Genomic DNA, 27,945 nt, shown 5'->3' on the forward strand with positions numbered 1-27,945 from the left:
GTTTTCTCTGATAACTGAAGAAAAGCGTTTGCTGACTAAGAGTAATAAGTCGCGGAAAATAACGGCAATTCCTTTACGACACATACCGGAAACTGACAGCTACTTTCACTTTGAACATATGATGATGTGCAAGTTTAACTTCAAATCCTCTTTAATTAAACAGCTTTCTCCGCCATGGCAAGTGAACTTAAGCAAATGTGTTTTACAGCGAGTGGCTGTTGTATCAATATCATAAGAGTTATCTGGAAAACAGATATTGCGTTCTAAAAATAGATACATCTTACTCATCATACTTTATTTTTGTCATGTTTTCAGATTTATGTAGTACTTAAGTCTATTTATATTGAGTTATAAATAGTAAAGTGATTCTGATATATATAAGAGTTGCGGATCTGTGGTTTAGTGGTAAGACACTGAGTGTCAATCCAGGGGTCGAAGGTTTGATCCCCACCTCAACAGTAAAATATGCCTATACACTCATTGACCGACCAGTGGGGCAAATCATTTATAGGTGAATGGGTCTCTGAGGAAAAATGAGCCTCAGGTGCAGGACTTAAACCCATAACCATTGTTACACTAGCAAGGATCTAATCGTAAGGCTGGGTCTAATCCTAGTCAATCTAAATGGATGTCAGTGTGTCTTTGGCGGTTTTATGATTCTGGCACATTCATAAGAAATATCAATTATTTAAAAAAAGTTCTGATAATCAGATGGGCGTCAACTAACTGGTTTTTACTTTTACATGTTTAAAACCAACTACGCATGAGTAGGACACATCAAATTATTTCCAGTCCAAGCATTTTCAAACCAAGCATCAAAAATGATTTTAACATTTAACATTCACAGTCTCTCAGTTTGAATGTCATATTCAAACCAAACATCAAAAAGAACTTAAAATTATACAGCCTCCAAGTATCAATGCGTTGTTTTCTCAAAATGGATTTTACTCTTATTATGGAAGTACAAAAAGTTTGATACAAAAAAGCTGTCGATACATGTAGCCCAATTGCACATTTTTTAAATCGAAAAATAGGTATTTAAGGTGATTATTAAGTTACTTGCTGTTCATGTGCATAGTGTCTTGGGCATCATATGAACCAACTTTTTTTCCTCAACAAATAGATAAGCTTTAAATTATTTCATCATACTTTTACAAAACATGTTAAGTTAACATACTTTAATATACCAATATTCCTGTTTTACAATTTGAGTATACCAAAGAATATTGAACGTCAATTCAACTTTACAAGGACTCTCCACCGACACCTTAAGCCAGAATTGGTCCTGCATCGTATCCATACAGATACAGATGGTCTCTTTTGATATTGACTTAACAATTACAATTTTTCAGCTTTCTCTGTATTGATTTTTCATTTTGTTTAGACATTATTTTGATGATTTGTTTTTCAGACTGCCTTTCTAGTATCAAAATGAATGTGATTTCCACATCATGGAAATGGATACAGACAGTGAGGTAACTCAGTCGGAACACAGTCGTGTGGAGTGTTGTGTAAAATGCGCTATTTCCTTTAGTGTTGTATTTACTGACCTGCAAAATTTAGTGACATTTAACCTAATTTTCAGATTTACATCAGATGTCACTTATAACAACAATCTACTATGAAATAACTATGATTATAGCATTTTAAGAATGTCAGAAAATCTTCTAAGGGCTTATAGATGTCACTGAATTTTACAGGTCATATGACACTTAAGGAAATAGAAACAGTTCATGCCCTTCACACCACTGTGATTCAGAATAGAATAAAATAGAATACCATGTTGTTTTTTGTTTCAATCTTCATCTTTTTTTTTTGCAGAATTAAATTATCATGAATATTTGTACTTTAAGAAAAGGATATAGCATATAATAAGTAAACAGTGCTGATTGTTGAGGATAGCGTGTAAAAATGAACTGTCTTCTAACTTAGAGCTTTATAAGGAAAAAATTAAAGGTGACCGTATCCCCCTGTGATGGTTAGAAATATTTTGATATAGTTACATGTAGGTTATAATTACATTTTGAAAGTTCAGTTTTTCTAATAAATTATGAAAGGGGTGAAAACAGACTTACATAGTTTTTACTGTCTTATGTGTGATATGTACCAGGGTATAATATATTATTAAAAAATACACTCTCTTAGCCATAGCATAATGATGACTAAGGAACTAAAATGAATTAGTTGAAATAATTGTGTACAAAAAAACCAGCTCTGATTATTATTAGATCAGATATTTTCAAGATTGTTCTGAAATTTGTTAAAGTTAACAAGTTTGTTAATGACATCATTGTTAACTTTCATACCTTTTCTGCTCTGGAAGTTTAATGGATTTACTTGTGATTGAAAAGATTTCTAGCAAGATTTGAGACAACTGTTTGTGCTATATTTTTCAATTCAAATATATGAACATATCAACTATTTCATGTTTAAAAGTTAACAATGATGTTTTTGATTGCGTTCTTGACTTAAACAAAGTTCTGAACAATCTGCCCATTGTTGTGTTGAGGCTCTGAACCTTTTCCCTTTGGGGTGATTTGTTGCATTATGTAGTTTAAAAAAGTAACTCAAACCTAACACCAATGGTTGGCTGAAATGTAAGGGGTGCTGACCTTCTTTCTATTCTCTTCTCACAACCATTTCTGCAGCTTCTTACCTAATCCACAAATGAGGATATTTCCCTTTTTAGGCTTCTAAATTCCATATATCACACAAGGTTACAGAGGCTTCAAGCCATAAAAAAGCCACTGGCCATCGGCGGACCTTGATAACTCTAAACACACTTACAAAATGATTGTCTGTTAAATGAGTACATCGATGATTGAGTGCTTGTGATTTTTTTAGCCCTAGTGTTTTGTTATTTCCTAACACTGCTTATTTCACAGAATGTGGGGTACCAGCGGCTGTGTACAGCCATCAAGCGTGGAGACATCAGTTTTGTTCAGCACTTGATCAAGTCAGGTATCTGATGAATTAAGACATCTAATTAATGAATAGCCAACTTTAAAAGGCGTTTTAGGACATATGAATTTTAATAAATACAAATACCTTAACCTATGAAAAGCTAGTTCCAATATTAAACTTGAACATCTTTATACACCTGCAAGTCTGTATTATGTTTTTGGGCTGGTCATTCATCAGTCCTTCTTTCTGTTCATCCTTCTGTGAACGCTTTAGTTTTCACCCAATATATTCAGAATGTTTCTGTCTTCAATCTACAAACTTAGTTAGAATATTGAGTATGACCTACCTGGTATTTAGATCCTAGTATGAATATTTGACATGACAACATAGTTACTTTTCCAAGAAAAAAATATTTTCTTAATACACAGGGCATTTTTCTAGGCTTAGGGGACAGGTCACATGCCTTTGCCCTTCTATGCTGTTTTCCCTTGTATATGGATTTTTCCAATTTCATCAGATACAGCAGAACAAATTCTAAATAACATTTATTTAATTAAATATTAATTTTCATTAAGAAACATGATTGTGTCACCAATAGTGTTGGTTTATCAAACAAATTTCATAACTGAAAATAAAACCAAATTGGCAACCATAATCAACAAATCAGAAAGAATGGAAAATATTGGCCTGAATGTAACATTTATCTTTATTTCAACTGCTAGTATGTCTTATATATTTGAAAGTTGGTCCAACATATTGAAGGTCAAAGGTCAAGGTTGTGGTGACCTTTGCTCAAAAATGCAATAAGCACAGAATGGTTGAGATTTTGGTCCTTAAACTTAGAAATAATATTGGTCATGACAGCAGGTGACCCGTCTTTATTTTCTTAGTCAAAAGGTCAAAGTCATGGTGACTTTTATAAAAAAAAATGTTCCAGGTGTTCCTATTGACAAGTTGAGCAACAGCAGCCTCTGTCCACTCCTGCTATCTGTTGTCACTGGAAGACCCGATATAGCATCCCTCCTTATTGAGGCTGGGGCGGAGGTGAACGTCTATACCAGGTAGTGGCAATTTTACTAACGATGTTAATTTGTTTATTCTAATTTGATTTTGAGCTGATTTTTTCTTGTTTTTAAGTATTGGTAAGTTTTGTAGTGTCTTGAATTCTGAGCTGTTTCTAGTTCTGTAATATGTGACAGTTATAATACAAAAGTGTTAACACTCTTTGCATATTTATATCTTCAGTGACTTTGGAACACCCCTCCATGTTGCCTGCTTCAATGGCAATCTCTCATTGGTTGATGCTCTTCTCAAGGGAGGGGCAGAATTTAGAGTGAAAGGTCCAGCCAATCAAACACCATTATTCATAGCTGCACTGAGGGGTCATTTCAAAGTTGTCAAGCTTCTGTCAGCAAAAGGATCTGCTCTTGATGACCAGGACACTCTAGGTATACTTTGATTACATGATGATTAATTTATGCAAAAAGGCAATAAAAAGTAAAACAAGTGATATATATATATGTATTGATATATAACCAACCATGTTTTTTTACTCACCATATCGCAATCTTCCACAGGTGATACAACTGAATCACGACGATGTGAATTATATTTCGTTAAAATCATGTAAACAAACTTTGTTTCCCCCATTTATTTCTAGTAAGAGCCAAATTTGGCCTGAAATTGACTTACGGTATTCAAAAAAACAACTTTTAAATTCTATTGGAAAAAAGTGTGTCCTATATCAAGACATTTACGATATAAACATAATTATGCAGATGCTTTCATTCAATTGAACCACTGATTAACAGTGTTCTACATGCTTTATGTGTCTATGTTACACGGTTGCCTTGCAAACTTAAGTGACTGTACACACATTTGTACATTTTTTATCAGTTTCTTGCCCATAATTCAGAATTGCTAAAACTTGTAGAGTGACTTCCTCCATTACGTGATAAAGTACATAGAAGTATTATCTATTGCAGGACTTACAGCCCTTCATGCAGCCATTATTGAAAACCATGAAGATGTTGCTGTTGGGCTTATCAGAGCTGGCTGTGGGGTCAAAAAGCGTGACTCCAAGGGAAATCTCCCCATCCATTATGCAGTGAAGAATTCCCAAATTGGCATTATAAAACTGCTGGAAAAAGCAGGTTGTAAAAAGGGTTTATTTCATTGTAATGCTTTGTTGGATTACGGTAGCACATTTACTGTGCTTTGTGGTATCCAAAGTTTATTTTAGAGTGATATTTTATTATGGTACTATTGCACTGCAGAAGTCAGAGCTCGTTTAACGGCCTAAGTGCATGTTATTTTAGGATGGGATCATGTAAGACCTGGTAAATTGAATAATATAGGAAATATTTGATAATGTATTCAAATCTTGAAAGAAAACAGCTGTCTCAAATCTTGTTAGCAATACAGCAGATAGCAGGGTTATTCATCAAACTCCAGTGTTTTGAAAGTTAACAACTAATTAACAAAATTCTGAGCACTCAGCCCATTAAGCAACTAGTGTGATTTGTCTAATATTTTTAGCATTGTTTTTGATCATTATAAAAAAGATACATGCCCTATTATAATATACATGTATGTGGGTTGTTAGGAAAACTTGAGACTGTGTTTATAAACTTGGTACAATAAACATTTTTCCACCTGATAGATCCATTTATTGATATTCATGGCCAAGTTGGTATTCAGAACAAAGTTAAACATTACATTTTTCCTTTTTCGAAGTTGTTAACACTGTCGGAAGACATCAAAACTTAGCACAGATTTTTGCAGACATGCCTTAAAGATTAGATTTGTTTTGTTTTAATTAGATAATTTTATATTTAGATATTTTATTTAACCATGACAGTATATTTCAATTGTAACAACCCTCATTTTACAGGTTGCAGTATCGACAGCAGGAACAGCAATTTTGAGACACCCCTTACATTGGCAGTGCTGTCAGGGAATATCGACTGTATATCCATCATTTTGAAACTTGGTAAAGACTTATGTGAACAAAACTTATTCATGTATCTTGATTAGGTTTTGATACTAAATGCTGAGCAGGACTCATGTAAGATTTTCTTTTTCTAAAAGTTTACCCATATTATCATTGGTGTTGTATTAAGTAGCGCTTATAAATAATATATTGTATGGCATGCAACAGCATTGTTCATATCATAAATAATTCTAAAATAACCAATTGGAATGGATATGCCTTGACATTTTAATTGCAAGTTTAACTCTTGGTTTAGAGTGTTTTTATTGGTATATTTAAAGCTAGTCAGGATATTTTTTGATGCATTTTCACATGTTGCAAGGGACAACAAGTACTTGCAGATTAAGGTTCGTAATTTAGAGTTGCGTTATGACCATTGTATGTCTGAAAAAAAAACACTTGAGCGTTGAGGTTCTTCCCAAAGCATTTTATTGAGCAACTATCTTACAAAGACAGCCAAATAAACACTTTAATACATATGCTTTTTAATTTACAGGATGTGATGTGAATGTCTCAAGGCCAGACAGGAGCACAGCTTTGCATACCTTGGTCTCCTGTTGTCATGGCAACCAAAAGTTCCACAAAATTCTGAAACTTCTGTTACTCGCTGATGCGGACATCGATGCTCAAGCTTTCAACACACTGGAGACTCCTCTTTATAGAGCAATTTCTTTGGGAAAACCAGATTTCGCAGAACTCCTTTTAGCATATGGTGCTGACATGAACTTATCTAGTCCATTTGACATAACAGCATTGCATTTAGCCTATATTAAGCAGTATTATCATATAGCATCCATGATGTTGCATTGTGGTTTGATTTGGAAACGAGAAAGGTGGATAAAGCAGATTTCGACTTCAAACTGCGATCAGTCAAAGCATTTCCATGACAACGTCATAGCAGTACGAAATAAACCACAAAATTTAGTTAACTTGTGCCGAACATCATTCAGAAAGAAAACAAGAGGACAGCTCTTCAGAATTTTATCAGCTATGCACATGACTCCGAAGCCAGTGAAAAGCTACTTGTGTCTTTCTGATATGTGGCTGACATCTAGTCTATGTGACCTTGACCCGAAGGACTCAAGGTTAAGCTCCGATTTGGATGAATTTCTTGCTGATCCTGTGTCTGTGAAAATTGTCCCTCGACCAGATTTAGACTATGAGTACTAACAGTTATAACAATTGCGCTTATTTTCTTAGAAAATGCCAAATATATTTGTTGAGCTCTCATTTAAAATGCATCTAACAGTGAAACCTCTGTATATTCTGTTTTCATTAGATAAAAACAATTTCAGTGTTATTGTCTTTAAAGCTGCACTCTCACAGATTGACAGTTTGAACAACTACCATAGTTTATTGTTTTGGAATGATGAGCAAACTTTTATTAAACATGTGGAAACCAGTGAGATAAGACTGCTGACAAAAGATCGGGTAGCAGTAAAATTTTCATATTTACATTCACAAAATGATATTTTATTTACTATTTTGGGTTTGTTCAACTTTTTATATCTGTCAAAAATGGCCATATTTTTAAACTTTTTTTCCAATTATTGTACAACACAAAACCTGAAAGTAAGAATATGTAAATTGGTGATTCCTTATTTCAACTACATGAATGCAGATATAACCTTTCATTTTATGCTTGTTAAATTTCCCTCTTAAGGCTGCACTCTTACAGATTGATTGTTTTGACAAGTTTTTTTTAATTTATTTTCATTTGGAATGAGCCAATTTTGCATAAATACCTGGAAACCAGTGATATAAGACTGATGATGAAGAGCAGATCACAGTTTTCATTATAACATTTGAAAGTGTAGGTTTTATGGCTTAAAGTGTTACTAACGTTTTAAGAAAAATAAAATTTTCGGCCGTTTTCCAAACAATTGAGATCTGTTCTAATGTGAGCTGACTTATATGACTGAATTGAAGGCATCGATGCTAAAATCAGCTGATTCAGAGATAAATAAAAATGTCAAAATTGTTAATCTGTGAGTGTGTAGCTTTAAACATACAAAGAATCTCCACATTTCACTTTGTTTTTGGATTTCATCTCAAACAGCATGCGCTTTAATTTGTAACGCAAAAGAAAAAGGTAGCTTGTCAGTTGAATTTAAATGCTTTTTTCGCATTTTTGGTGATTGTTATGTATATTCAAAAAGAACTTTTAATGTTGGGAATTTTGATTTTTTTTATATATATATATATATCATTTTATATATATATATATATATATATATATATATATTAGTATGTTGATTTGAAGTATGGTATCACTTCTTGTTGTTTGTGTAAAGATACATCTCCCAATTCTCATGGTCTCTACGATATGAAATTTATGCAAGCAACAAGAAGTTAGTATATGTTATACTAGTATTATATATTATAACAACACCAGAGATCAACCGACTAACTCAATTGTTTCATGTATATGCCAATTCATGCCTTAAAAGCAATTAGCAAACTTAATACCGTATTAAATTGCTCTAGTCAAAGTTGTTTTATATATACATACTTTTTGTTATACTTATACAGCTTGTTCCTGTGTTGATTATATCAGAGTTTCTTTATTTAATGTATTCTCGTGGCCTGAAGATTTAGATTTAAATTATATCTTGCTGTTTTGAAACATTTTGATATTACTACCAATTACTGTTGAAACTGTGACCCTTTCTGCTGTTAAATCAGTGTCAGTGCATCAGTATGTCAAGAATGGCTGAACTTCAAAAAAAGATTGTTTTTTCTTTAACAACTAAACACCAATTATGTGTTTTAAGAATTAAAAAAAAGAAAAACATGTTTTAGTGGGATATGAGATTAGGATGATTTTTTTTTAAATATGGAGCATTCTCTGTAACATATGTTCCCGCTTATTAGACAAGAAAAATGGGTCCCGATTTTAACCTTGTAAGAGAGGCTTCAAGAAATTCAGAAAGAATCGAGTCAAAATCAGTAATATTTAGGCTACAGTATTTGACTGTCTTTTGATAACACTCAAATAAAAGTGACAAGATTACAACCATCGGATTAACACAACCATCTGCTTTGTTTCGCTAGGATGAATACTCAATATTTTCTAACTAGCAGATATTTTCTAATTTACAAAATTAATGCTTGTTATTGGTCAAAACACATGGTAGATCACACATGTTTCCGTGAGAGTGAGATATCCATATTCTTATTTTTTCCAGTGTGGATGAAAATATAAAAAAATAAATATGAATGGCCCATTCTCAATTATATTTTTTGTTTGTAAGCTTTTACCATGTCTTCCTGATTTTTAATAAGTTTAACTAAAAAAAAGTTTACCTTGTGAAATTCATAATTGTGAAATTTTATTGTTTTATTGTTCTTCAGTTAACACTCAAGTGACAATAGGCATGCATACATTTTTTTACAACTTAAGAACAACTGGTAGCTTTCCCACTTTACCACTTATGTTAAGATATGTTAGCATTTTGTTGTTTAAGTATATTTAACTAAAATGAAATGATAAATGTTATGTTAATAAAGCAATTGAATATTGTTATGTCTTTAAGTAATAGTTAAAACTAGGGATGGAAGCGAATATCCGAATATCCGAGTATCCGGATATCACGCAAGTATTCGGATACCATAATGGGTATTTGAATATTCGTTAAGAATTAAACTTTCAATGAAAAAGCTTAGCCAAGTTTCCAAGTTTATTTCGTATAACTCATGTCACAAAACATGACAAAAAGAGTATTGAAATATATATATATATACAACTATATAAAGAACGAGAATAGTCTCAACATTTTAAGACATAATCTATAAGAATAAATAAATTCAGTCAGTGTTATCCAATATTAACATTATACCTTTATAATGGAGGAGGTATTTAAAGGGAAACAAAATGCATCAATGTATGTATCATTATGAGAATCTAACCATTATCTCTTTAATAAGCTTACAGAGTTTTTCAAAATGTATACCTGAATCAGGTCTTATTTGCATTACTTGTTTAAATTTAATAATATTTGGATGTCTAGACTCTAATATATTTATTATCAAGACAACTTTTTCTTTTACCAACAAATTCTTGACATTCCAACAAATAATGATATTCATCTCCTATGCTATTATCGTTACAAAATAAACATTTTCTATCGTTGTATTCTACATTATTCCAGCTTCCAATTTCCACAGGTAATTTGTTATTTTTAGTTCTAAATTTTATCATATATCGCAAGAGTTTGTAATGTGTCTGTACAAGATAATTTTCAAATTCAAACTTTTCTTTATACAATCTATAATTTATACATTTTCTAGAAGTATTTATAGTAGAAAACCATTCATTAATAAAGAGATCGGACAATTTTTGATAAACAGTTTTCTTTAACCATAATCTGTTTAAAAAGTCATGACTCTGCCAAATGTTAATATGCCCGCATTTAATCAATATTTCCTTAATATTACGAATCCACTGGAAATAGGACTGTCGTGGATTTTCGGAAAACATAAATCTACTAGGACAATATTATATAAAGATACAGTAAGTTTAGGTAACGGTGGGGTTATTAATTTTGACCAAAAGTCAATCAAACGTGTATTAATGTCAATATTTAGAGGTTTAACACCAGTTTCGCCATATACAATACAGTTTGGTGTACTGCTCTTGACACCTAACACATATTTCAAATACTTTAGTTGAACTTTCTTGAGAATATTAATATTACCATAACCCCAACATTCACATCCATATAACAAAATAGGTTTGACAACTTTGTGAAATAAATCAATTTGCAATTCAATAGAAAGACAATGATATCTAGCTTTCTTCAACAAAACAAACATAGCTTTAGTGGCTTGCTTTGCGATATATTCTTTTGCTTTGAAAAACGAACCACTTCTACTAATTAACACACATAAATATTTATATTCGTTTACTATTTCTAATTTATCATCGCATAGAAGGAATTCGTGTTCAACACGTCTTCCCTTCGAAAAAATAAGCACTTTTGTTTTTGTGGTGTTAACAGTAAGTTGCCATCTTTTACAATAATGTTCATATATGTTTAGAGCATTTTGCAGATCTGTATATGATTCTGCCAATATGACTGTGTCATCTGCATAGAGCAATACAAATAACTTTAAAAAATCTATCAAACGAACATCATCATCATGTTTATACACAATTGTACCATTAACAATATTACTATTTGCAAAAAAGCTATGTAAATCATTCACAAACATAGAAAATAACAACGGAGAAAGACTCGCCCTGCCTTACACCTATACCTATAGTACAAGGGAAATAGTTTGACTTTACACCATTAACACGTACACAACTTTTAGCATTTTCATACATATTTTTTAGAATTTGTATAAATTTCACTGCTATACACATTATATCTAATTTAAGCCACAAGTAGCTTCTATTTATGGTATCAAATGCTCCTTTAAGATCTATGAATGCACAAAATAACTTTTTCTTTGAATTATGAAGAAGGTCTATTAACATATTTATGACAAACATATTGTCCACTGTTGAATATCCTTGTCTAAAACCTGATTGATATTCACTTAACAAATCATGATTCTTGACAAATTTTTGAAATCTGTTATTCAGTATTATGGTAAACAATTTACCAAAACAACTAAGTAAAGTGATTGGTCTATAATTTACAGGATCAGATGTATCACCTTTATTTTTATAAATTGGATGTATAATACCAACGGTCCAGTTTTGTGGTACAAGACCTTTATCAAACATAATGTTAAAAAGTTTAATATAAACTTCTTTGAAACAACAATAAGAATATTTGATCTTCATTTAAAATATTATCTTCACCACAAGCTTTATTGTTCTTTAATTGTTTAATCGCTTTTTCAATTTCATCATATGTAATTGGTATATTTAACTCATTTCCGTCAATATCAATATTTTCCATATTATCGTCGTTCAGGTCAATATTATCAGAATTAGCATTGGAGTTAATATTTTTGAAATGATTATACATATCTTCTAAAGATGCATTGACATTACTAGACTGTTTAGATTTTAAAACTTTCCAAAATTCTTTTGGCTTAGCCTTACTCATTTGCTTCAGTCTAATAGCCTTTTCGTTTGTTTTTATTGCAGAATCTAGAAAAAACTTGACCAATACTCGAAACAACATGGTTCAATGCATCTATATTTGTATCGTTTTCATTTTCAAGACTAGTTAACTCTCTAAGTACATCCTCAATCTTATTTGAATTGATATTATTAATAAAATCATTTTTTTTGCTAGCATTCCACAGTTTTGCAACAACTTTATCATCACAGGAATGTTTAAAACTAGATTTACACTAAAATGTTAACAACATATGTACAGGACTATGAACATCTAAAAAATGTTAGAAAATTCATCTATGCTTAATTGAATAACATTAGCAAAAATATTAGGTGTACAAATAAAATAATCAACCATGCTAACACCTTTGCAAGTTGTTTTGCCCTTAAAAATCAGCAATCGTACGGCCATTCAAAATGTACATATTGTTTAGTTGTAAAAAGTCAACTAGCTTTCGACCACAATCATTAGTTATTAAATCCGTATTAAATTTCTGTTTGCGTACATTAGCTGAAAAATATTTTTCATTCATCTGTAAATCTTCATAAAGTTCATCTAAATGCATTTCATGAAATATATCGTAGTCACTATATATATACTCTTCTATGTCTTTTGTTCTCAAAGATATAGAGATAGCATCCTAGTCAGAGTTAGCATATATGTTTTAACTTAAAACATATATGCTAACTCTGACTAGGATGCTATCTCTGCCATCTTGTATGCTCAATCTGTCTAAGAGGTCATCTTGTATATGCTCAATCTGACTAAAGGGCCATCTTGTATATGTTCAATTTGACGAAGATGCCTTCTTCCATAGCTATTTCTGGCTAAGAAGCCATCTTGTATATGATTAATCTGACTAAGAAGCCATAATGTATATGATCAATCTGACTAAGAAGCCATCTTGTATATGCTCAATCTGATGAAAGAGGCCATCTTGTATATGCTCAATCTGACTAAGAGGCCATCTTGTATATGCTCAATCTGACTAAGAGGCCATCTTGTATGCTAATTCTGACTATGAGGCCATGTTTTATATGCTCAATCTGACTAAGAGACCATCTTGTATATGCTCATTCTGACAAAGAGGCCATGTTGTATAGGCTCATCTTGTTTATGCTAAATCTGACAAAAGAGGCCATCTTGTATACTCATTCTGACTATGAAGCCATCTTGTATATGCTCAATCTGACGAAGAGGCCATGTTGTATAGTTTTAATCTTACTAATAGGTCAGCTTGTATATGATCAATTTGACTAAGAGGCCATCTTGTATGCTCTTCTGACTATGAGGCCATCTTGTATATGCTCCATCTGACAAAGAGGCCATCTTGTAAATGCTCAATCTTACGATGAAGCCATTTTGTATATGCTCAATCTTATGAAGAGGCCATCATGTATATGCTCAATCTAATGAAGAGCCTATTTTGTATACACTTAATCTGACTAGGCTAGGGGACCATCTTGTATATGCTCATTCTGACTATGAGGCCATCTTGTTTATTCTCCATCTGACTAAGAGGCCATCTTGTATATGCTTAATCTGATGGAAGAGGCCATCTTGTATATGCTCCATCTGACTAAGAGGCCATCTTGTATATGGTTAATCTGACTATGCTAGGGGGCCATCTTGTATATGCTCATTCTGACTAGGCTAGTGGGTAATCTTGTATATGCTCAATCTGACTAGGCTAGGGGCCATCATGTATATGCCCAATCTGACTATGAGACCATCTTGTATATGTTCCATCTGACTAAGAGGCCATCTTGTATATGCTCAATCTGACTATGAGGCCATCTTGTATATGCTCCATCTGACTAAGAGGCCATCTTGTATATGATCCATCTGACTAGGAGGCCATCTTGTTTATGCTCCATCTGACTAAGAGGCCATCTTGTATATGCTCCATCTGACTTAGAGGCCATCTTGTTTATGTTCCATCTGACTAAGAGGCCATCTTGTTTATGCTCCATCTGACTAAGAGGCCATCTTGTATACACCCAATCTGACTAGGCTATGGGGCCATCTTGTATATATGCTCATTCTGACTATGAGGCCATCTTGTATATGCTCCATCTGACTAAGAGGCCATCTTGTTTATGCTCCATCTGACTAAGAGGCCATCTTGTATATGTTCCATCTGACTAGGCTAGGGGCCATCTTGTTATGTATATGCTCAATCTGACTAAGAGGCCATCTTTTATATGCTCCATCTGACTAAGAGGCCATCTTGTATATGCTAAATCTGACTAGGCTAGGGGGCCATCTTGCATATGCTCAATCTTACTAGGCTATGGGCCATCTTGTATATGCTCATTCTGACTATGAGGCCATCTTGTATACGCTCCATCTGACTAAGAGGCCATCTTGTTTATGCTCCATCTGACTAAGAGGTCATCTTGTATATGCTCAATCTGACTAAGAGGCCATCTTGTATATGCTCAATCTGACTATTAAAGATAAAGAATATTAAAGATAACCTTTTAAAATTTGCTTTTCTGAGTCAGAGACTCAGACATTAGTGAATATATGTTCTGTAGTCAGTATCTACAGAAGACACGGGTGAGAGGATGGCCTCACAACTAAACAATAAACAAGGGATGCAAAACATCACAAACTGACAAAAACGGACTATATGTCTTTATTAATTAATGTTAGGGTTATCACTTTGGAATGGTTTGAACAGAAACAGGTGTTCACTAAGTTTAAACTAGTTTATGACTTCCCCATGCACACTTATTGGTTCTCCAACTCTACCTCATTGGTTAGCAACTACCTCACATTTATGGGTACTTAACCTCACTCTAATGGGTACCCAACCTCACACTAATGGGTACTCAACCTCACACTTAAGTGAACTCAACTTCACACTTATGGCTACTCAACCTCACACTCAGGGGTACTCAACCTCACACTTAAGCAAACTCAACTTCACACTTATGGGTACTCAACCTCACACTTAAGTGAACTCAACTTCACACTTATGGGATCTCAACCTCACACTTAAGTGAACTCAACTTCACAGTTATGGGTACTCCACCTCACACTCATTGGTACTCAACCTCACACTTGACAGTACCCAACCTCACATCATGGTAACTCATAGTTATGGGTTCTCAACCTCACACTTATGGGTTCACAACCTCACACTTATGGGTTCTCAACCTCACATATATTGGTACTCAACGTCAGACTTGGCAGTACACAACCTCACATTATGGGAACTCAACCTCATAGTTATGGGTTCTCAACCTCACAGGTATGGATAATCAATCACACACTGTAGGATACTTAATCTTACACCGTAGGGTACTCAACCTCACTCTTATGGGTACTCAGCCTCACAGTCATTGGTACTCAACCTCACACTTGGTGGTACTCAACCTCACACTTGGTGGTACTCAACTTCACACTTTTGGGTTCTCAACCTCACATTTATTGGAACTCAACCTCACACTTATGGGTACTCAACCTCACACTCATTGGTACTCAACCTCACACTTGGTGGTACTCAACCTCACATTTATTGGAACTCAACCTCACACTCATTGGTACTCAACCTCACACTTGGCTGTACTCAACCTCACATTATGGGAACTCAACCTAACCTCACACTTGGCGGTACTCAACTTCACACTTGGCGGTATTCAACCTCACACTCATTGGTACTCAACCTCACCTCACACTCATTGGTACTCAACCTCACATTATGGGTATTCAACCTCACACCTGGCGGTACTCAACTTCACACTTTTGGGTTCTCATCCTCACATTTATTGGTACTCAACCTCACACTTGGCGGTACTCAACCTCACATTTTGGGTTCTCAACCCCACACTTAGGGGTTCTCAACCTCACACTTATTGGTACTCAACATCACACTTGGCAGTTCTCAACCTCACATTATGGGTACTCAACCTCACATTTATGATCCAATCTTGCACTTGTCCCAACATATATCTATAAATGTTTCTATATGAGGTAAGGTAAGAGGCTACAGATAAAGACATAAATGACTTAACATATTCATAATTTAATAACAACATTACTGACACATAATGATCCTGACTTCAGAATTCAACAAATCCCAGGATAATTATTCAATTTCACAAGCTTGTTAAATTAGGTTTCTTGCCTTTAATCTTGTTTGTTTAATCATTTTTAACGACATTCCTGAATAATCCAAATTTAACAATAATAAAACCACTATTGCCAAAATGCTACAAAACACAGCTAATTGCCAGTACTCATTGAAACACACACTAGTCACATTTAAAATTTCAGTCTCAGAAGTGAAACGTAACAGTTAAGACATACACAAAGCCTGCAATTCTGACAAAATGTCCACAACATTGACTCGTTGTTTCTTTCTACGTTGTGAACACCTTTCAGATATGTCCGTAAGCTGAGCAACGACATGTTTGGGCCATTCTCCGCCTGAATTGTCCAACAATTCGTACATGTCATTTTCCTCTGTATAACTTTTTAAATCCTTTTCCTCTCTAGTTGAATCAAGTGCTGGTGCGGCAGTAAGCATTTCCAGTATGATAATACCGAAGCTCCAAGAATCCAACTTAGTTGATACATCGAAATTCATGGCCTCTGGGGCTAAATAAGCAGACGTTCCGATGACAACACGAGTGGACATCGGGGCCGTGGTGTTTCCCTGTGGACCTGCTCTTGCCGTTGCAAAGTCGCCCACTTTAGGGTTAAAATCTTCATCAAGAAGAACATTAGGGCTTTTAATGTCCCTGTGAACAATACCTTGCTCATTAAGGAAGACAATGCCCTCAGCTGTTCCACTCAAAATAGAGAGACGGACTTTAACAGATAATGGTGGTGTGTTACCTCTTCGGTGTAGTCGATCTTCTAATGACCCATTACACAAATACTCATAGACAAGGCACTTATCAGGGCCATTTACAGAGTAAGCATACAGGCAAACAATGTTTTTATGCCTGTGTTTTGTTAATGCTTCAAGTTCCGTTCTGAACTGTTTGTCCACTTCATCTACATTCTTCAACTTTTTAACTGCCACCTTATGACCATTTTCAAACACACCAAGGTAGACCTCCCCGAATCCACCCGATCCAATCACTCTTCCACCTTGAACAAGCTCACCTGGCTTGAAATTGTCAGTAATGTGTTGAAGAATGCTGTAATCCATCTGTCGCTGAGGACCAATCAGTTTGTAGATATCGGAATTTGTAGAGGAAGGCGAGGTCAGTACAACATCTGATGACTCGCATGGTTCTTTCCTAACATTTTTCTGCCTTTCGTATATCACTTGTTGTCGACAATAATCCCCCTCATCCATGAACAAGACATTTTTTTCTGGAGGTTTCGCATAATCATAAGGTGGATCTTCTGACACTGGCAACTGGAACATAGGGTCTTTCGGCACAAAGCACATCTGAAAACAGACAATAAAAGTTTTTCCCAGTTGTCATTAAGATCATATAACCAAAAAAGAAGACAAGCTAACACCACCACAACATATTAATTATGAATTTATTTCATCTTTTTCAGGTGAAAGCAACTAAATATTAAACAACTAAGTATAAAAAAGAAATATCTCGGGGCTATTCAAGTAAAAGATATAACCCACAGGAGGAATGCAATTATTTTCATAGTATATGGGTGAGTGTCTTTTTTCGCTAATTTGGACCCCAAAAGAGTAAATTTGCATCTGTGGGGGTTGGTATAATCCAAAGTGCCTTTCCCCCAGGGGTTTAAATGGAATAGCCCTAAGACATCTAGGGTCGGTTGCCTTCCTGAATACCATATACCATGGGATAATTTATTAACTGCAGTTTCCATTCCATCATTTAAATTATGTTTAAACAAGCTTGTAACTTTATCAATTGTTATTTGGAATTCTTTACTAAGATTATGATACAGAAAACAAGTGTAGAAATTTACCTGCGAGTTTGAGCCTGACTCTGGTTGTTCACTGCTTTCCCGAGAATTAATGGCCTTCCCTTCAAATGATGGACCTCCACTAAAATATGATATCTTATTGTCACCAGATGAAAGTGATGATGGTTGCAGTTTATCGTAGCTATTTTCGCCACCTGTTGATGCTAGTTCACTGTAATCTATCGATTTTCCATCACTATAGGGCTTTGAAGGGCTTAAGTTATACTCATCAACCTTAGAAACATAATACTTGTGTTTTTCATAACTTTCGTCAATATTTCCCTTCGAGAGTTTGTCATCAGACCAAACAGGTCCTGGAAGACTAGGAGGTTCGTCGGCTGTATGGAGACGCTCAACTTTGCCAACCTGAAGCACATTTTCTGACAGGTAATCGGCTGCTTCGTACAAGTCTGCCTCCTGCAATACTCGAATCAAGTGCTTCACCTTCGGTAATTGTGTAGACCAGTCATCTGAAATTAGAACACAGATACAATTGGATAACACAGACAATGTTTGTAAATTTATGTAAATTAATCATACAATATGATACATAATAAGAAGTTTTTCTAAAATTGGTATTACGCGCAAGAGTGCCTGGATCAGAATATAGAAGGAAAACAAGTGACTGAGTGTAGTTAACAGGTGAACTATGTATGTGAGAAAGAATTAGCGGCTCTATTAGCTCAGTTGGTAATAGAACTCCATTCTAGCATTCCGGCGGTTGGTTGTGGGTACTGTACGAGCTCTACACTGGCCCTAGATTACATGAACTTTAAATGTTGGGTAAATGTTGATACTAACTATAATATGAAAGAAACACAAAATGAACTGTATGTACCTATGATTGATTTCGATGGACTTCCGTCTTGACGCCGACCTTTATCTTCAAAAAGACGTATTTGTAGATGTGAATATCTCATTTCACAGTCGGCTTTCCCCACATCAGCCATACGTCGTGGAATCTTTGACACAAATCTTTCCCATTTCTTGTCGATGTCAAGGCGATTACTTATGTTTCTGATAACAGAAAATGGTAGTTTGTTAAGACATGTTTCTGCCGTAACTTGATTGTGTTTCCCACCCATCATTTGTTCTCTGTAACTACGGTAGATATGTGCTGTGTATGTGAAAATGAAACCCGGAAATAAAATGGGAATTTCCCACATGACGTCATCATTAAATTAAACCAATAGAAATCGATTGGTATGGAACGGGAACCATCGTTATTGAATTATTCAATCAGCAATATTGAACAAATTTAGTAAATAATCCAATTACGATGATTATTTTTAATAATAAGTATTTTGTATAAAAATATCTTCAATTCTGCATTTTTATTTTTCCGAAAAGAAGTCATAATACCAAAAAGGTTTATTTACAAACTAGAATCAAACCTCAGCACGAGTCAGGATGGCCGAGCGGTCTAAGGCGCTGCGTTCAGGTCGCAGTCTGGTTCTCCAGGCGTGGGTTCGAATCCCACTTCTGACACAATTTTTTAATCATCGACATGTATTTTTAAGCAAACAAAATTAAAAGCATCGTCAATAAAAACAAGTAAAAATAGCCAAATAAGCTAATAATCCGACATAAATAACAAAACATAACCATCAGCATTGTTGTGGAGGCAGTAAACCAGTTTATAAAAATGTTGCTTTCTTCTTCAAGATTGGTCATTACAACATCAGGATTTTTTTCACACACAGAAAGAGTATTGTCATATGCATATTTATACTTGGAGCCTTATTGATAAAGTAAAAAATGTCATTGAGAAAAATGTTGAAGACTAGAGACCCTTATATTGATCATTGTGGCATCCATTCAAGATAGGATGGAGTCCCACTCACTGGTAATTTTTACTAAGTTTGACCCGTTGCATAAGTTAACATGCTGGGGCTTAGATACTATATGCATTAAGCTTGTCTAAGATGAGATACAAGACAAGATACAAGAATCTTTATTTAAAGTCGGGTATGTGTTAACAAGAAACATTTGCTCAATGAGCTATATTCCGACATGAATAACAAACATACATAACATATCAAATAACAATAACAATGAGCTTGTGACCTGGAAATAAAAGTATATATGTTAAAATGAACACATATTGGAGCATGCATACAAAAAAAAATACAAATACAAATAGGAAAGTAGGATTAGAGCATCGCCAACAGTGATAACACCAACAAGTTTTTCCGGCTGTACGGCCAGTCCACACGCGCACGGTTCCACTAGTTGATATACCACTGTAAATTGTTAGTTGTTTCAACAGTATTACTTAAAGGGTAATCATATACATTGAAGTAGCAAAATTGTAAGTAGCAAAATATACAAGGGAATAGAAGCTTTGTACATCGATGTGTAGTTTGTAAAAAACACACACAAAAAGCTAATAATTAATCTAGCATGATAGGAAAAATACTTTGCAGGAATTGCTTTGAGGAGGTATGATATGTATCATGTTATTTTGGTATTACACCTATCACTGTGAAAGAATGTTAATTGAAAAAAATAAAAAAGTAAAAGTCGTAACATCTAAACAAAATACTTGCCGAAAGAAAAACACAATTAGTTGTATGTGTTCGACAGATGTTATATACATTTGAACAATCATAATTATATGTTAGCCCATGTAGTTTAATTTAACAAGTTATAATTTTAGTCAAAGAAGTCCGCTGAAATCATTTCTGGTATTTGAATCCCATATCTTGTCCAGTGGGTGTAAGCCATCCCACTGAAAACAAAACTCCTTAACCGTTAAGACAAAGGATAAAAGATATTCAGTGCAACATCTTATAGTTCTCAATTTCTTCTATTTTTTAAACCAAAAAGGTATTATTTACACATTGAACATTTACAAGAGGGACCTGTCCAGGTGCGGATCAGCCTTCTAAATTCCAGGTAGTTTTGGGAGACCCTTATTTCCTGTGGGAGGCTGTTCCATACCTGACTGGCCTCAAAGCGGAAAGAGTTTTTCCCATATTTAGTTGTTCTTACTGATTGAACGTCTACACAGTTTTCGTATCTCAGATTAAAATTACATGTCTTAAAAGTTAAAGGTTTTGAACATATTCTGGTGAGATACCATACAAACATTTGTAAGTTTCAATAGCAATGTATCTTATCCTACTCAAATGTAATGTTGGCAATTTAATTCTATGAAGAAGATTTTCGTAAGTTGAGGTGTAATCATTAAAAACAATTTTTAAAGCTCTGTACGTATTGCATCTTTTCCATTTTTTCTGTGTTGGTCTTGCTACAAAAAGGCCAAATGACAGGACAGTAGTTGAAATTCGATCTGATAAAATATGATGATAAGCTAAAAGTTTCACTTACTCTTCACAAACAATGGTGTTATTAAGTATATTGAATTGTTTTATTTCTTTAACAGACCTTGCGCCAACTGAAATTGCCTGAAATCTGTCAGGGTTAGCCTGCATTTGATTGGAAGTAAACTAGTTTATCAAAATTTTACTTTCTTCTTCAAGAGTGGTCTTAACAACATAAGGATTTTTATCACACACAGAAAGAGTATTGTCATCTGCATACTTATACAAAGCTGCATTATTGATAAAGTAATAGATGTCATTGAGGAAGATGATGAAAACTAAAGGCCCTAGTATTGATCCTTGTGGTACGCCTTTAAGGATGGAGTCCCACTCACTGGTAATTTGACCAAGTTAGACACGTTGCTTTCTGTTTGTAAGATAGCTGTGCATAAGTTTACATGCTGGGGCTGAGAGGCCGTATGCATTAAGCTTATCTAAGATGAGATCATGGGGCAGACAGTCAAATGCTTTTGAGTGGTCCATTAGAACTGCGTCTACTTATTTGTTCTCATCAAGGGCCTTTTTTCCAGTCTTCCACCAACCTTAACAGGGTAGTTTGACATCCAAATGTTGTTCTGAATGCTGCCAGAAAAGGATGAAAAATGTTATCAAAATGACTAATTAGTTGCTCACTTATGACCCGTTCATATAATTTGGACATTGATGGTAAAATACTGACTGGTGTATAGTTCTTTTCAATAAAGGGGTCATCTTTCTTGAAAATAGGGGTAACTTGTGCTAGCTTAAGACTATTTGGAAACGATCCTTGGTTAATAATTTCATTGGCCATGTTTCGGATAGGAATCTGTAAAGTATCTTTTCCAGCAATGATGATTTTGGGAGGAACCAGTTGCTTTTTTTGGATTTAACCTGTCAATGTATTTTCCATTATCTTTATCGGTGATCGGGGTAAAGTGAAAGTCAGGTGGCATTTGGCAGTTTTCCTTTATTTTGTCAAGACTAGGGTGTTTATCTTTAACCCGAGTTCCAGATATTCTAATATTTTCAGCTATATTAATGTAAAATGAGTTCATTTTATTGGTCACCAGCTTTTGATGAGAAACCAAATTCCCTATGTTGTCTTTGAGTATTATTGGGTTTTCTGATTAATTTGTAGGTTTCTGTGAGAGAAAAGGGTTTAATTGTCGGCCAGAAGTCCTTGGATTTGGGTCCTCCACTACACCGTTCTTGGAAATAAACAGCTATAGATTCTCTTTTCACCTTGGTTTTGAGATTTCTGAACTTAGTGTAGTTTAACCAGTTGGCCATGTTCTGATTTCTGTTATAGGTGTTTTTTGCTTGACGAGCCTTATAAATTAGTTTACGGTACCTGGATTTCATATAAGGTGGTGGATTCCTTTTGGGGGGTTTCTGTTTTAGTGGGGCATGCTCGTCAATAACTTGTTTCAATAGGTGTTCGTGGGCCCAATAAATATCGTCCATGTCCTCAAAGACATGGGCGAGATGGAATGGTACGTGAGAAAGATGTTCATTAAATGATTTGTTGTCAAAGTTCTTGTATGACATTAAATGATTTGTTGTCAAAGTCATTGTATGACCTGAAAGTGACCTTCTTTTTCATAAATGGCTCACAATGTTCTCTTAAACTTGTAGCTATGAGCTTGTGAAGCCACAATTAAAGTTCACAGTTTAACACATGAAAGACTTTGCATTGTTGAGGATGACATCAATAAGTGAGTGCCTGCAATTTTTCATAAAAGTAGGTTCAGAGATAATATTTTCCAGGCTAAAGTTATCACAAATGTTATGAAGAGGTTTACATTTTTCTCTTTTCAGATCATTGAGCAGACAGTCGAATGCTTTTGAAGGATCCAATAGCCCTTGAACTGCATCTTCATATTTGTTCTCGCCAAGGTTTTTCCCCCAGTCTTCCACCAGCCTTAACAGGGTAGTTTGACATCCATCTTTTTTCTGAAACTAATAGGAAAGGATGAAAACTGTTATCAAAATAGCTAATCATTTGCTCACTTATGACCCATTCATATAATTTGGACATATATGGCAAACTACTGACTGGTGTTTAAGAATTTTCTATAAAGGGGTCATAAAGGGGTCATCTTTCTATGGGTAACTTGTACTTTCTTTATACTAGTTGGAAAATAATCCCTGGCTCATATTCCATTGGCCATGTTTCGGATGAGAACATTTATCTTTGCGAGCGATGATGTTTTTGGAAGGAATCAGATCCATTCCAAATGTTTTTTGTTTTTTTGGATGTAACCCATCAATATATTTTCCAATATCTTTTTCGTTGACCGGGGTAAAATGAAAATCAGGAGACATTTGGCAATTTTCATGTTTTTTGTCAAGACTCGGTTGTATATCTTGTAATTGAGTATCATTGTGTTATCCGATAAATGTGTAGGTTTCTGTGAGAGAAAAGGTTTAATTGTCGGTCAGAAGTCTTTAGATTTGGGTCCTCCACTACACCGTTCTTGGAAATAAACAGCTATATATTCTCCTTTGACCCTGGTTTTTAAGATTTCTGAACGTGGTATAGCTTTTAACCAGTTTCGTGGCCACGTTCTGATTTTTGTTATAGGTGTTTCTTCATTGAAGAGCCCTATACATAAGTTTACGGTACCTAGAGTTAACGATTCCTTTCGGGGGTTCCTGTTTTACGTGGGCATATTCGTCAGTGACTAGTTTCAATAGGTGCACATAGGTTTTGTAAGCACAATTTATATCAACCATGTCCTCAAAGATGTGGGCGAGATGAAACGGTATATGAGAAAGATGCGCATTAAAAAGCTCTTGTAAACATAAAAAAGTGACATTCTTTTTAAACGGCTCGCATTGTTCTATTATACTTGTTGCTATGAGATTGTGACAGTGGCTAAGGTCACAATTAAAGTTAACAGCTTTACACATAAAATACCTTGCAGTAGTTTTTCATTAAATATGTTGGTTCAGAGATAATATTATCGCAGCTGAAGTTATCACAGTTGTTTTGAAGAGGTTTGCATTTATCTTTTTCAGTAAATCATAATACAAATCTCCTATGCAAAAGTTGTCAACATTTTGTCCAAACATTTAAACATCCATTTTAAAGTAAACATCTCGAACGTGTTTTAATGCAATTTTATGTAAATTAAATCACATTCTTCAAACGGTCGCTTCCAAAAACTCACTGAACGAAAATAAGACCAAAACGTTTGCGTTTCCTCATTAAACTTAAGTCCTGAGGAAACTAACGTGATAACTGAATTCAGTGATGATGTCTGCTGTTTTGCTATCTGCAATTCCGAATGATGGTTCTTTCCACCGTATAGGAAAATAATTGTAAATGCGTGAAAGTCGACAACATTTTCATGGTTATTAAATCTACATCAAGAGTTAAACTTCTTAAAGCAGACATCTCAACCACCAGCGTGTTGCATTCTTAAAAGAAACGCATTCAAACTGAAACCAAATTCTTTCCGAGTTAACAACACAACTCCACTTTCTGAATACCAAGGCCAAGTCTTCAGTATATCGTCGACAGGAACAAATACCAACGAATGTATCATCCTGAAAGTAAATACCATCAAAGGATATCACAAAATTAATGAATACCCCCATACATCGCACTAACCCTGATATAGGTGTAATTAATTAAATGCATTTGAACAATTAAAATTCGCGTGAAAATAATCAAAATGCTAAGTATAATAATAAAACATCACCAAAGGTTCAAAACAGAGCTCTATTCTTTCAAATCATTTAAAAAATAGTCAAAATATGCTCTTTTTTCGACGAATGGCAAAGCTACAAAAATGTAATACTTTAAGGCTTGGGATTGTGTTTGGGTTATCTTCAGTAAGTTGCAGTTTGGTGTTTGTTTTGAAAAGTACGTGAAAAGAATATGATTCAATCAATATCCCAAATCGTTTTCAAACTAAAACCTTTGAGTGTGTCCATTTAATTACACTATGAGAAATGTAAAGTTGAAGGCATCGGATAACAAAATTATGCTCATTTGACTTTATAGTATAGACAGGTCGAATTTCTGACTTGAATGACACGCGTGCACCAAATTGATAACTATATGCACTACCGTATATTAATATTTGTTTAACTTTTAAAACTCAATAGAATATAAAAATATACCGTGATGATGTACATACATTCTTACTGTAGACTAACTTACGAATTTTAACTTTTATTGCTAAACCTTACAGATTTAATGTACGCTACAAAGAAAAAAAGTTGTTTGTTCAGCGTACGACGAACGAGGTAATGTTTGTCTGACAATCCACTTTGGTTTTGAAGAAGAATATTAAGTATATTAAACTCCACATGAAGTCTTTATTTTTCAAGATCAACATCTGTTGCTCAATTTAAAGTCGAGATCTCTCGATGTCCAGCTTCTCCAGCTCAATTTAGGTAAGTTTCAGTGTCTTTGCCGGGGTAATGGGCTGTACTCCGTATGATGAAATAGCGAAAAAAAAGGAGAAACTTGTCGAAAACTGACATAAACTTGGTATCGATGTGTACAATGCATTGATACTTACTAACTGAAGTACCACATAGTTTACAATTAATTATTTTTTTTTGCATTTTCGTATTTTTCCATTACAAAAAATTACTGTGTATGTCTACCTAATAGAATCCATTTCTTATGCGTGATTGACTGGTCGATGTTATCACGTGATATTACCAAGTTAGGTGTATAGCTAAAATATTCCCATCGTTTCGAGTGAGCATTCGTAGCACAGTGGATACAGCAGTAAACTGCAATTTTGGCGACACCGGTTCTAACCCGGTCTCCGACTTTTTTTTTACATTTTTGTATTTTTTTACTGTTATGATATCAAAGAGTAAAGCATTTTAATAAATAATTGTCCTGAGATTCGTTACAGAAAAAAACTTTTTTTTGGTGCCAATCTGGTGTATAGTCCCTTTAACACTGATTTTCCTTTTCATGAAGGAAATGTATTTTTCGGACTTCAAGACTTCTTCATGGTCTTTTAAGAATTTTACAGCTAGTATCCACATGCAGTGTAGAGGCACGGCTTAAAATACAAACTTTGTCAGGTGGGTTGCTTTCCATGGTATCGCAATGAGAACATACAGAATCGCCGTCGGTTAAGTCACATTGAGCCGCATTTGTCTCCAAAGCAATGTCACCCTTAAATCTTTTAATCAATGTTTCTCTAAAGGTAGACACAACCATCTCTTCAAGATCGGATAGAGGAGGTACATCTGATTTTTTCTTTTTCATTGAAAAAGTGTATCTAGATTTCCCAATATAATATGTTTATTTTTTCCCACCTCTTTAATGAGATACTAGTATTCAAATTCATTTTGTTGAACATTCGTTTTTCAACTCCGCCTACAATCATCCATTGTTCTTGGCTAACTAAATTTCGCCCGAAAACAAATGCATTACACACCTATATTAATTAAGATTACACAGCTAATCATAAATGGATGGGATAAACAATTGAATTATTCTAAAACCGTTTTTAAATGTTTGGGAGAAAATGAAAAAGAAACCATCGACTTTTGAATAAATTATAAGAACACTTGTGTATGCGATCGAAAGTCAGTACATAGCACACCCTGACATAATAACACACTTTTGCATTTTGATTATTTTTTTGCACATCAGGTTCAACTCGTACACCAGTGCGATGAGGCTATGCGTACAGCATGCGTTATGAATATCATGAATGAGAATGGGTTTAACTAATTCTCATACCCAACAGCGATGATGCTATGCGTACAGCATGCGTTATGATGATCATGGAATGAAAATGGGCTCTCTTGATTCTCGTACACCAGAGAGATGATGCTATGCGTACAGCATGCGTTATGATTATCATATAATGAGAATTGATTCACTTGATTCTCGTACACCAGAGAGATGATGCTATGCGGACAACATGCGTTATGATAATCATGGAATGAGAATGGGTTTAATTTATTCTCGTACACCAGAGAGATGATGCTATGCGTACAACATGCGTTATGATAATCATGGAATGAGAATGGGTTCAACTCATTCTCGTACACCAGAGCGACGATGCTTTGCGTAAAGCGTGCATTTTTATTATCATTAAATGAGAATGGGTTCAACTCGTACAAAGCAATGATGCTATGCGTACAACATGCGCTATGGTTATCATAGAATGAGAATGGATTTAATTCATTCTCGTACACCAGAGAGATGATGCTATGCGTACATCATGCGTTATGTGTATCAGTGAATGAGAATGGGTTCAACTAATTATCGTACACCAGAGAGATGATGCTATGCGTACAGCATGCGTTATGATTATCATGGAATGAGAATGGGTTAAACTCATTATCGTACACCAGAGAGATGATGCTATGCGTACAGCATGCGTTATGATTATCATGGAATGAGAATGGGTTAAACTCATTATCGTACACCAGAACAATGATGCTATGCGTACAGCATGCGTTATGATTATCATTGAATGAAAATGGGTTCAACTCGTACACCAGAGCGATGATGCTATACGGACAGCATGCGTTATAGTTATCATTGAATGCGAATGGGATCAACTTTGTCGTTTCTTGGCGCCGGCCTACAAACCAAACATATGGCTTTATTAAGTGATTTGTTTTAGATGTGTTTACGTTGTTAATCTCTACGCCTTAATTTCGTTTTAACTTAAGTCTTATTTTGAGTCAGTTTCGCTATTCCATTTACTTATCATGTTTGCAAATTTCACTTAAATATTTATAGTTCGTTACC

General features: G+C 34.5%; 2 protein-coding genes and 1 non-coding gene across 4 annotated transcripts; 2 read left to right on the forward strand and 1 right to left on the reverse strand.

The window, feature by feature from the left end:
* The first annotated feature begins 59 nt into the window (after positions 1 to 59).
* On the forward strand, positions 60 to 9,419 carry LOC128219710 (putative ankyrin repeat protein RF_0381). 2 transcript variants are annotated; one of them, XM_052927636.1, is made up of 8 exons: positions 60 to 177; positions 1,412 to 1,475; positions 2,886 to 2,961; positions 3,842 to 3,965; positions 4,150 to 4,352; positions 4,890 to 5,057; positions 5,798 to 5,896; positions 6,393 to 9,419. In XM_052927636.1, the coding sequence occupies exons 2-8, from the start codon at positions 1,452 to 1,454 to the stop codon at positions 7,064 to 7,066; spliced, it is 1,368 nt and encodes a 455-aa protein (XP_052783596.1). In that variant the 5' UTR covers positions 60 to 177; positions 1,412 to 1,451; the 3' UTR covers positions 7,067 to 9,419. The 2 variants fall into 2 exon arrangements, with proteins under 2 accessions (XP_052783596.1, XP_052783597.1); XM_052927637.1 differs by lacking the exon at positions 60 to 177 and adding an exon at positions 328 to 405.
* A 5,179-nt stretch (positions 9,420 to 14,598) lies between these two features.
* Positions 14,599 to 19,036, reverse strand: LOC128220115 (interleukin-1 receptor-associated kinase 4-like). The gene is made up of 3 exons (XM_052928377.1): positions 18,731 to 19,036; positions 17,896 to 18,362; positions 14,599 to 17,386 (listed from the first exon to the last, which is right to left on the reverse strand). The coding sequence occupies exons 1-3, from the start codon at positions 18,978 to 18,980 to the stop codon at positions 16,280 to 16,282; spliced, it is 1,824 nt and encodes a 607-aa protein (XP_052784337.1). The 5' UTR covers positions 18,981 to 19,036; the 3' UTR covers positions 14,599 to 16,279.
* Positions 19,037 to 19,296: 260 nt separating this feature from the next.
* On the forward strand, positions 19,297 to 19,380 carry Trnal-cag (transfer RNA leucine (anticodon CAG)). Its single transcript has one exon. It is a non-coding gene; the product is annotated as a tRNA-Leu (tRNA).
* Positions 19,381 to 27,945: the final 8,565 nt, after the last annotated feature.

The sequence above is a fragment of the Mya arenaria genome, chromosome 15, assembly GCF_026914265.1.
Source record: "Mya arenaria isolate MELC-2E11 chromosome 15, ASM2691426v1".
Lineage (NCBI taxonomy): Eukaryota > Metazoa > Mollusca > Bivalvia > Myida > Myidae > Mya > Mya arenaria.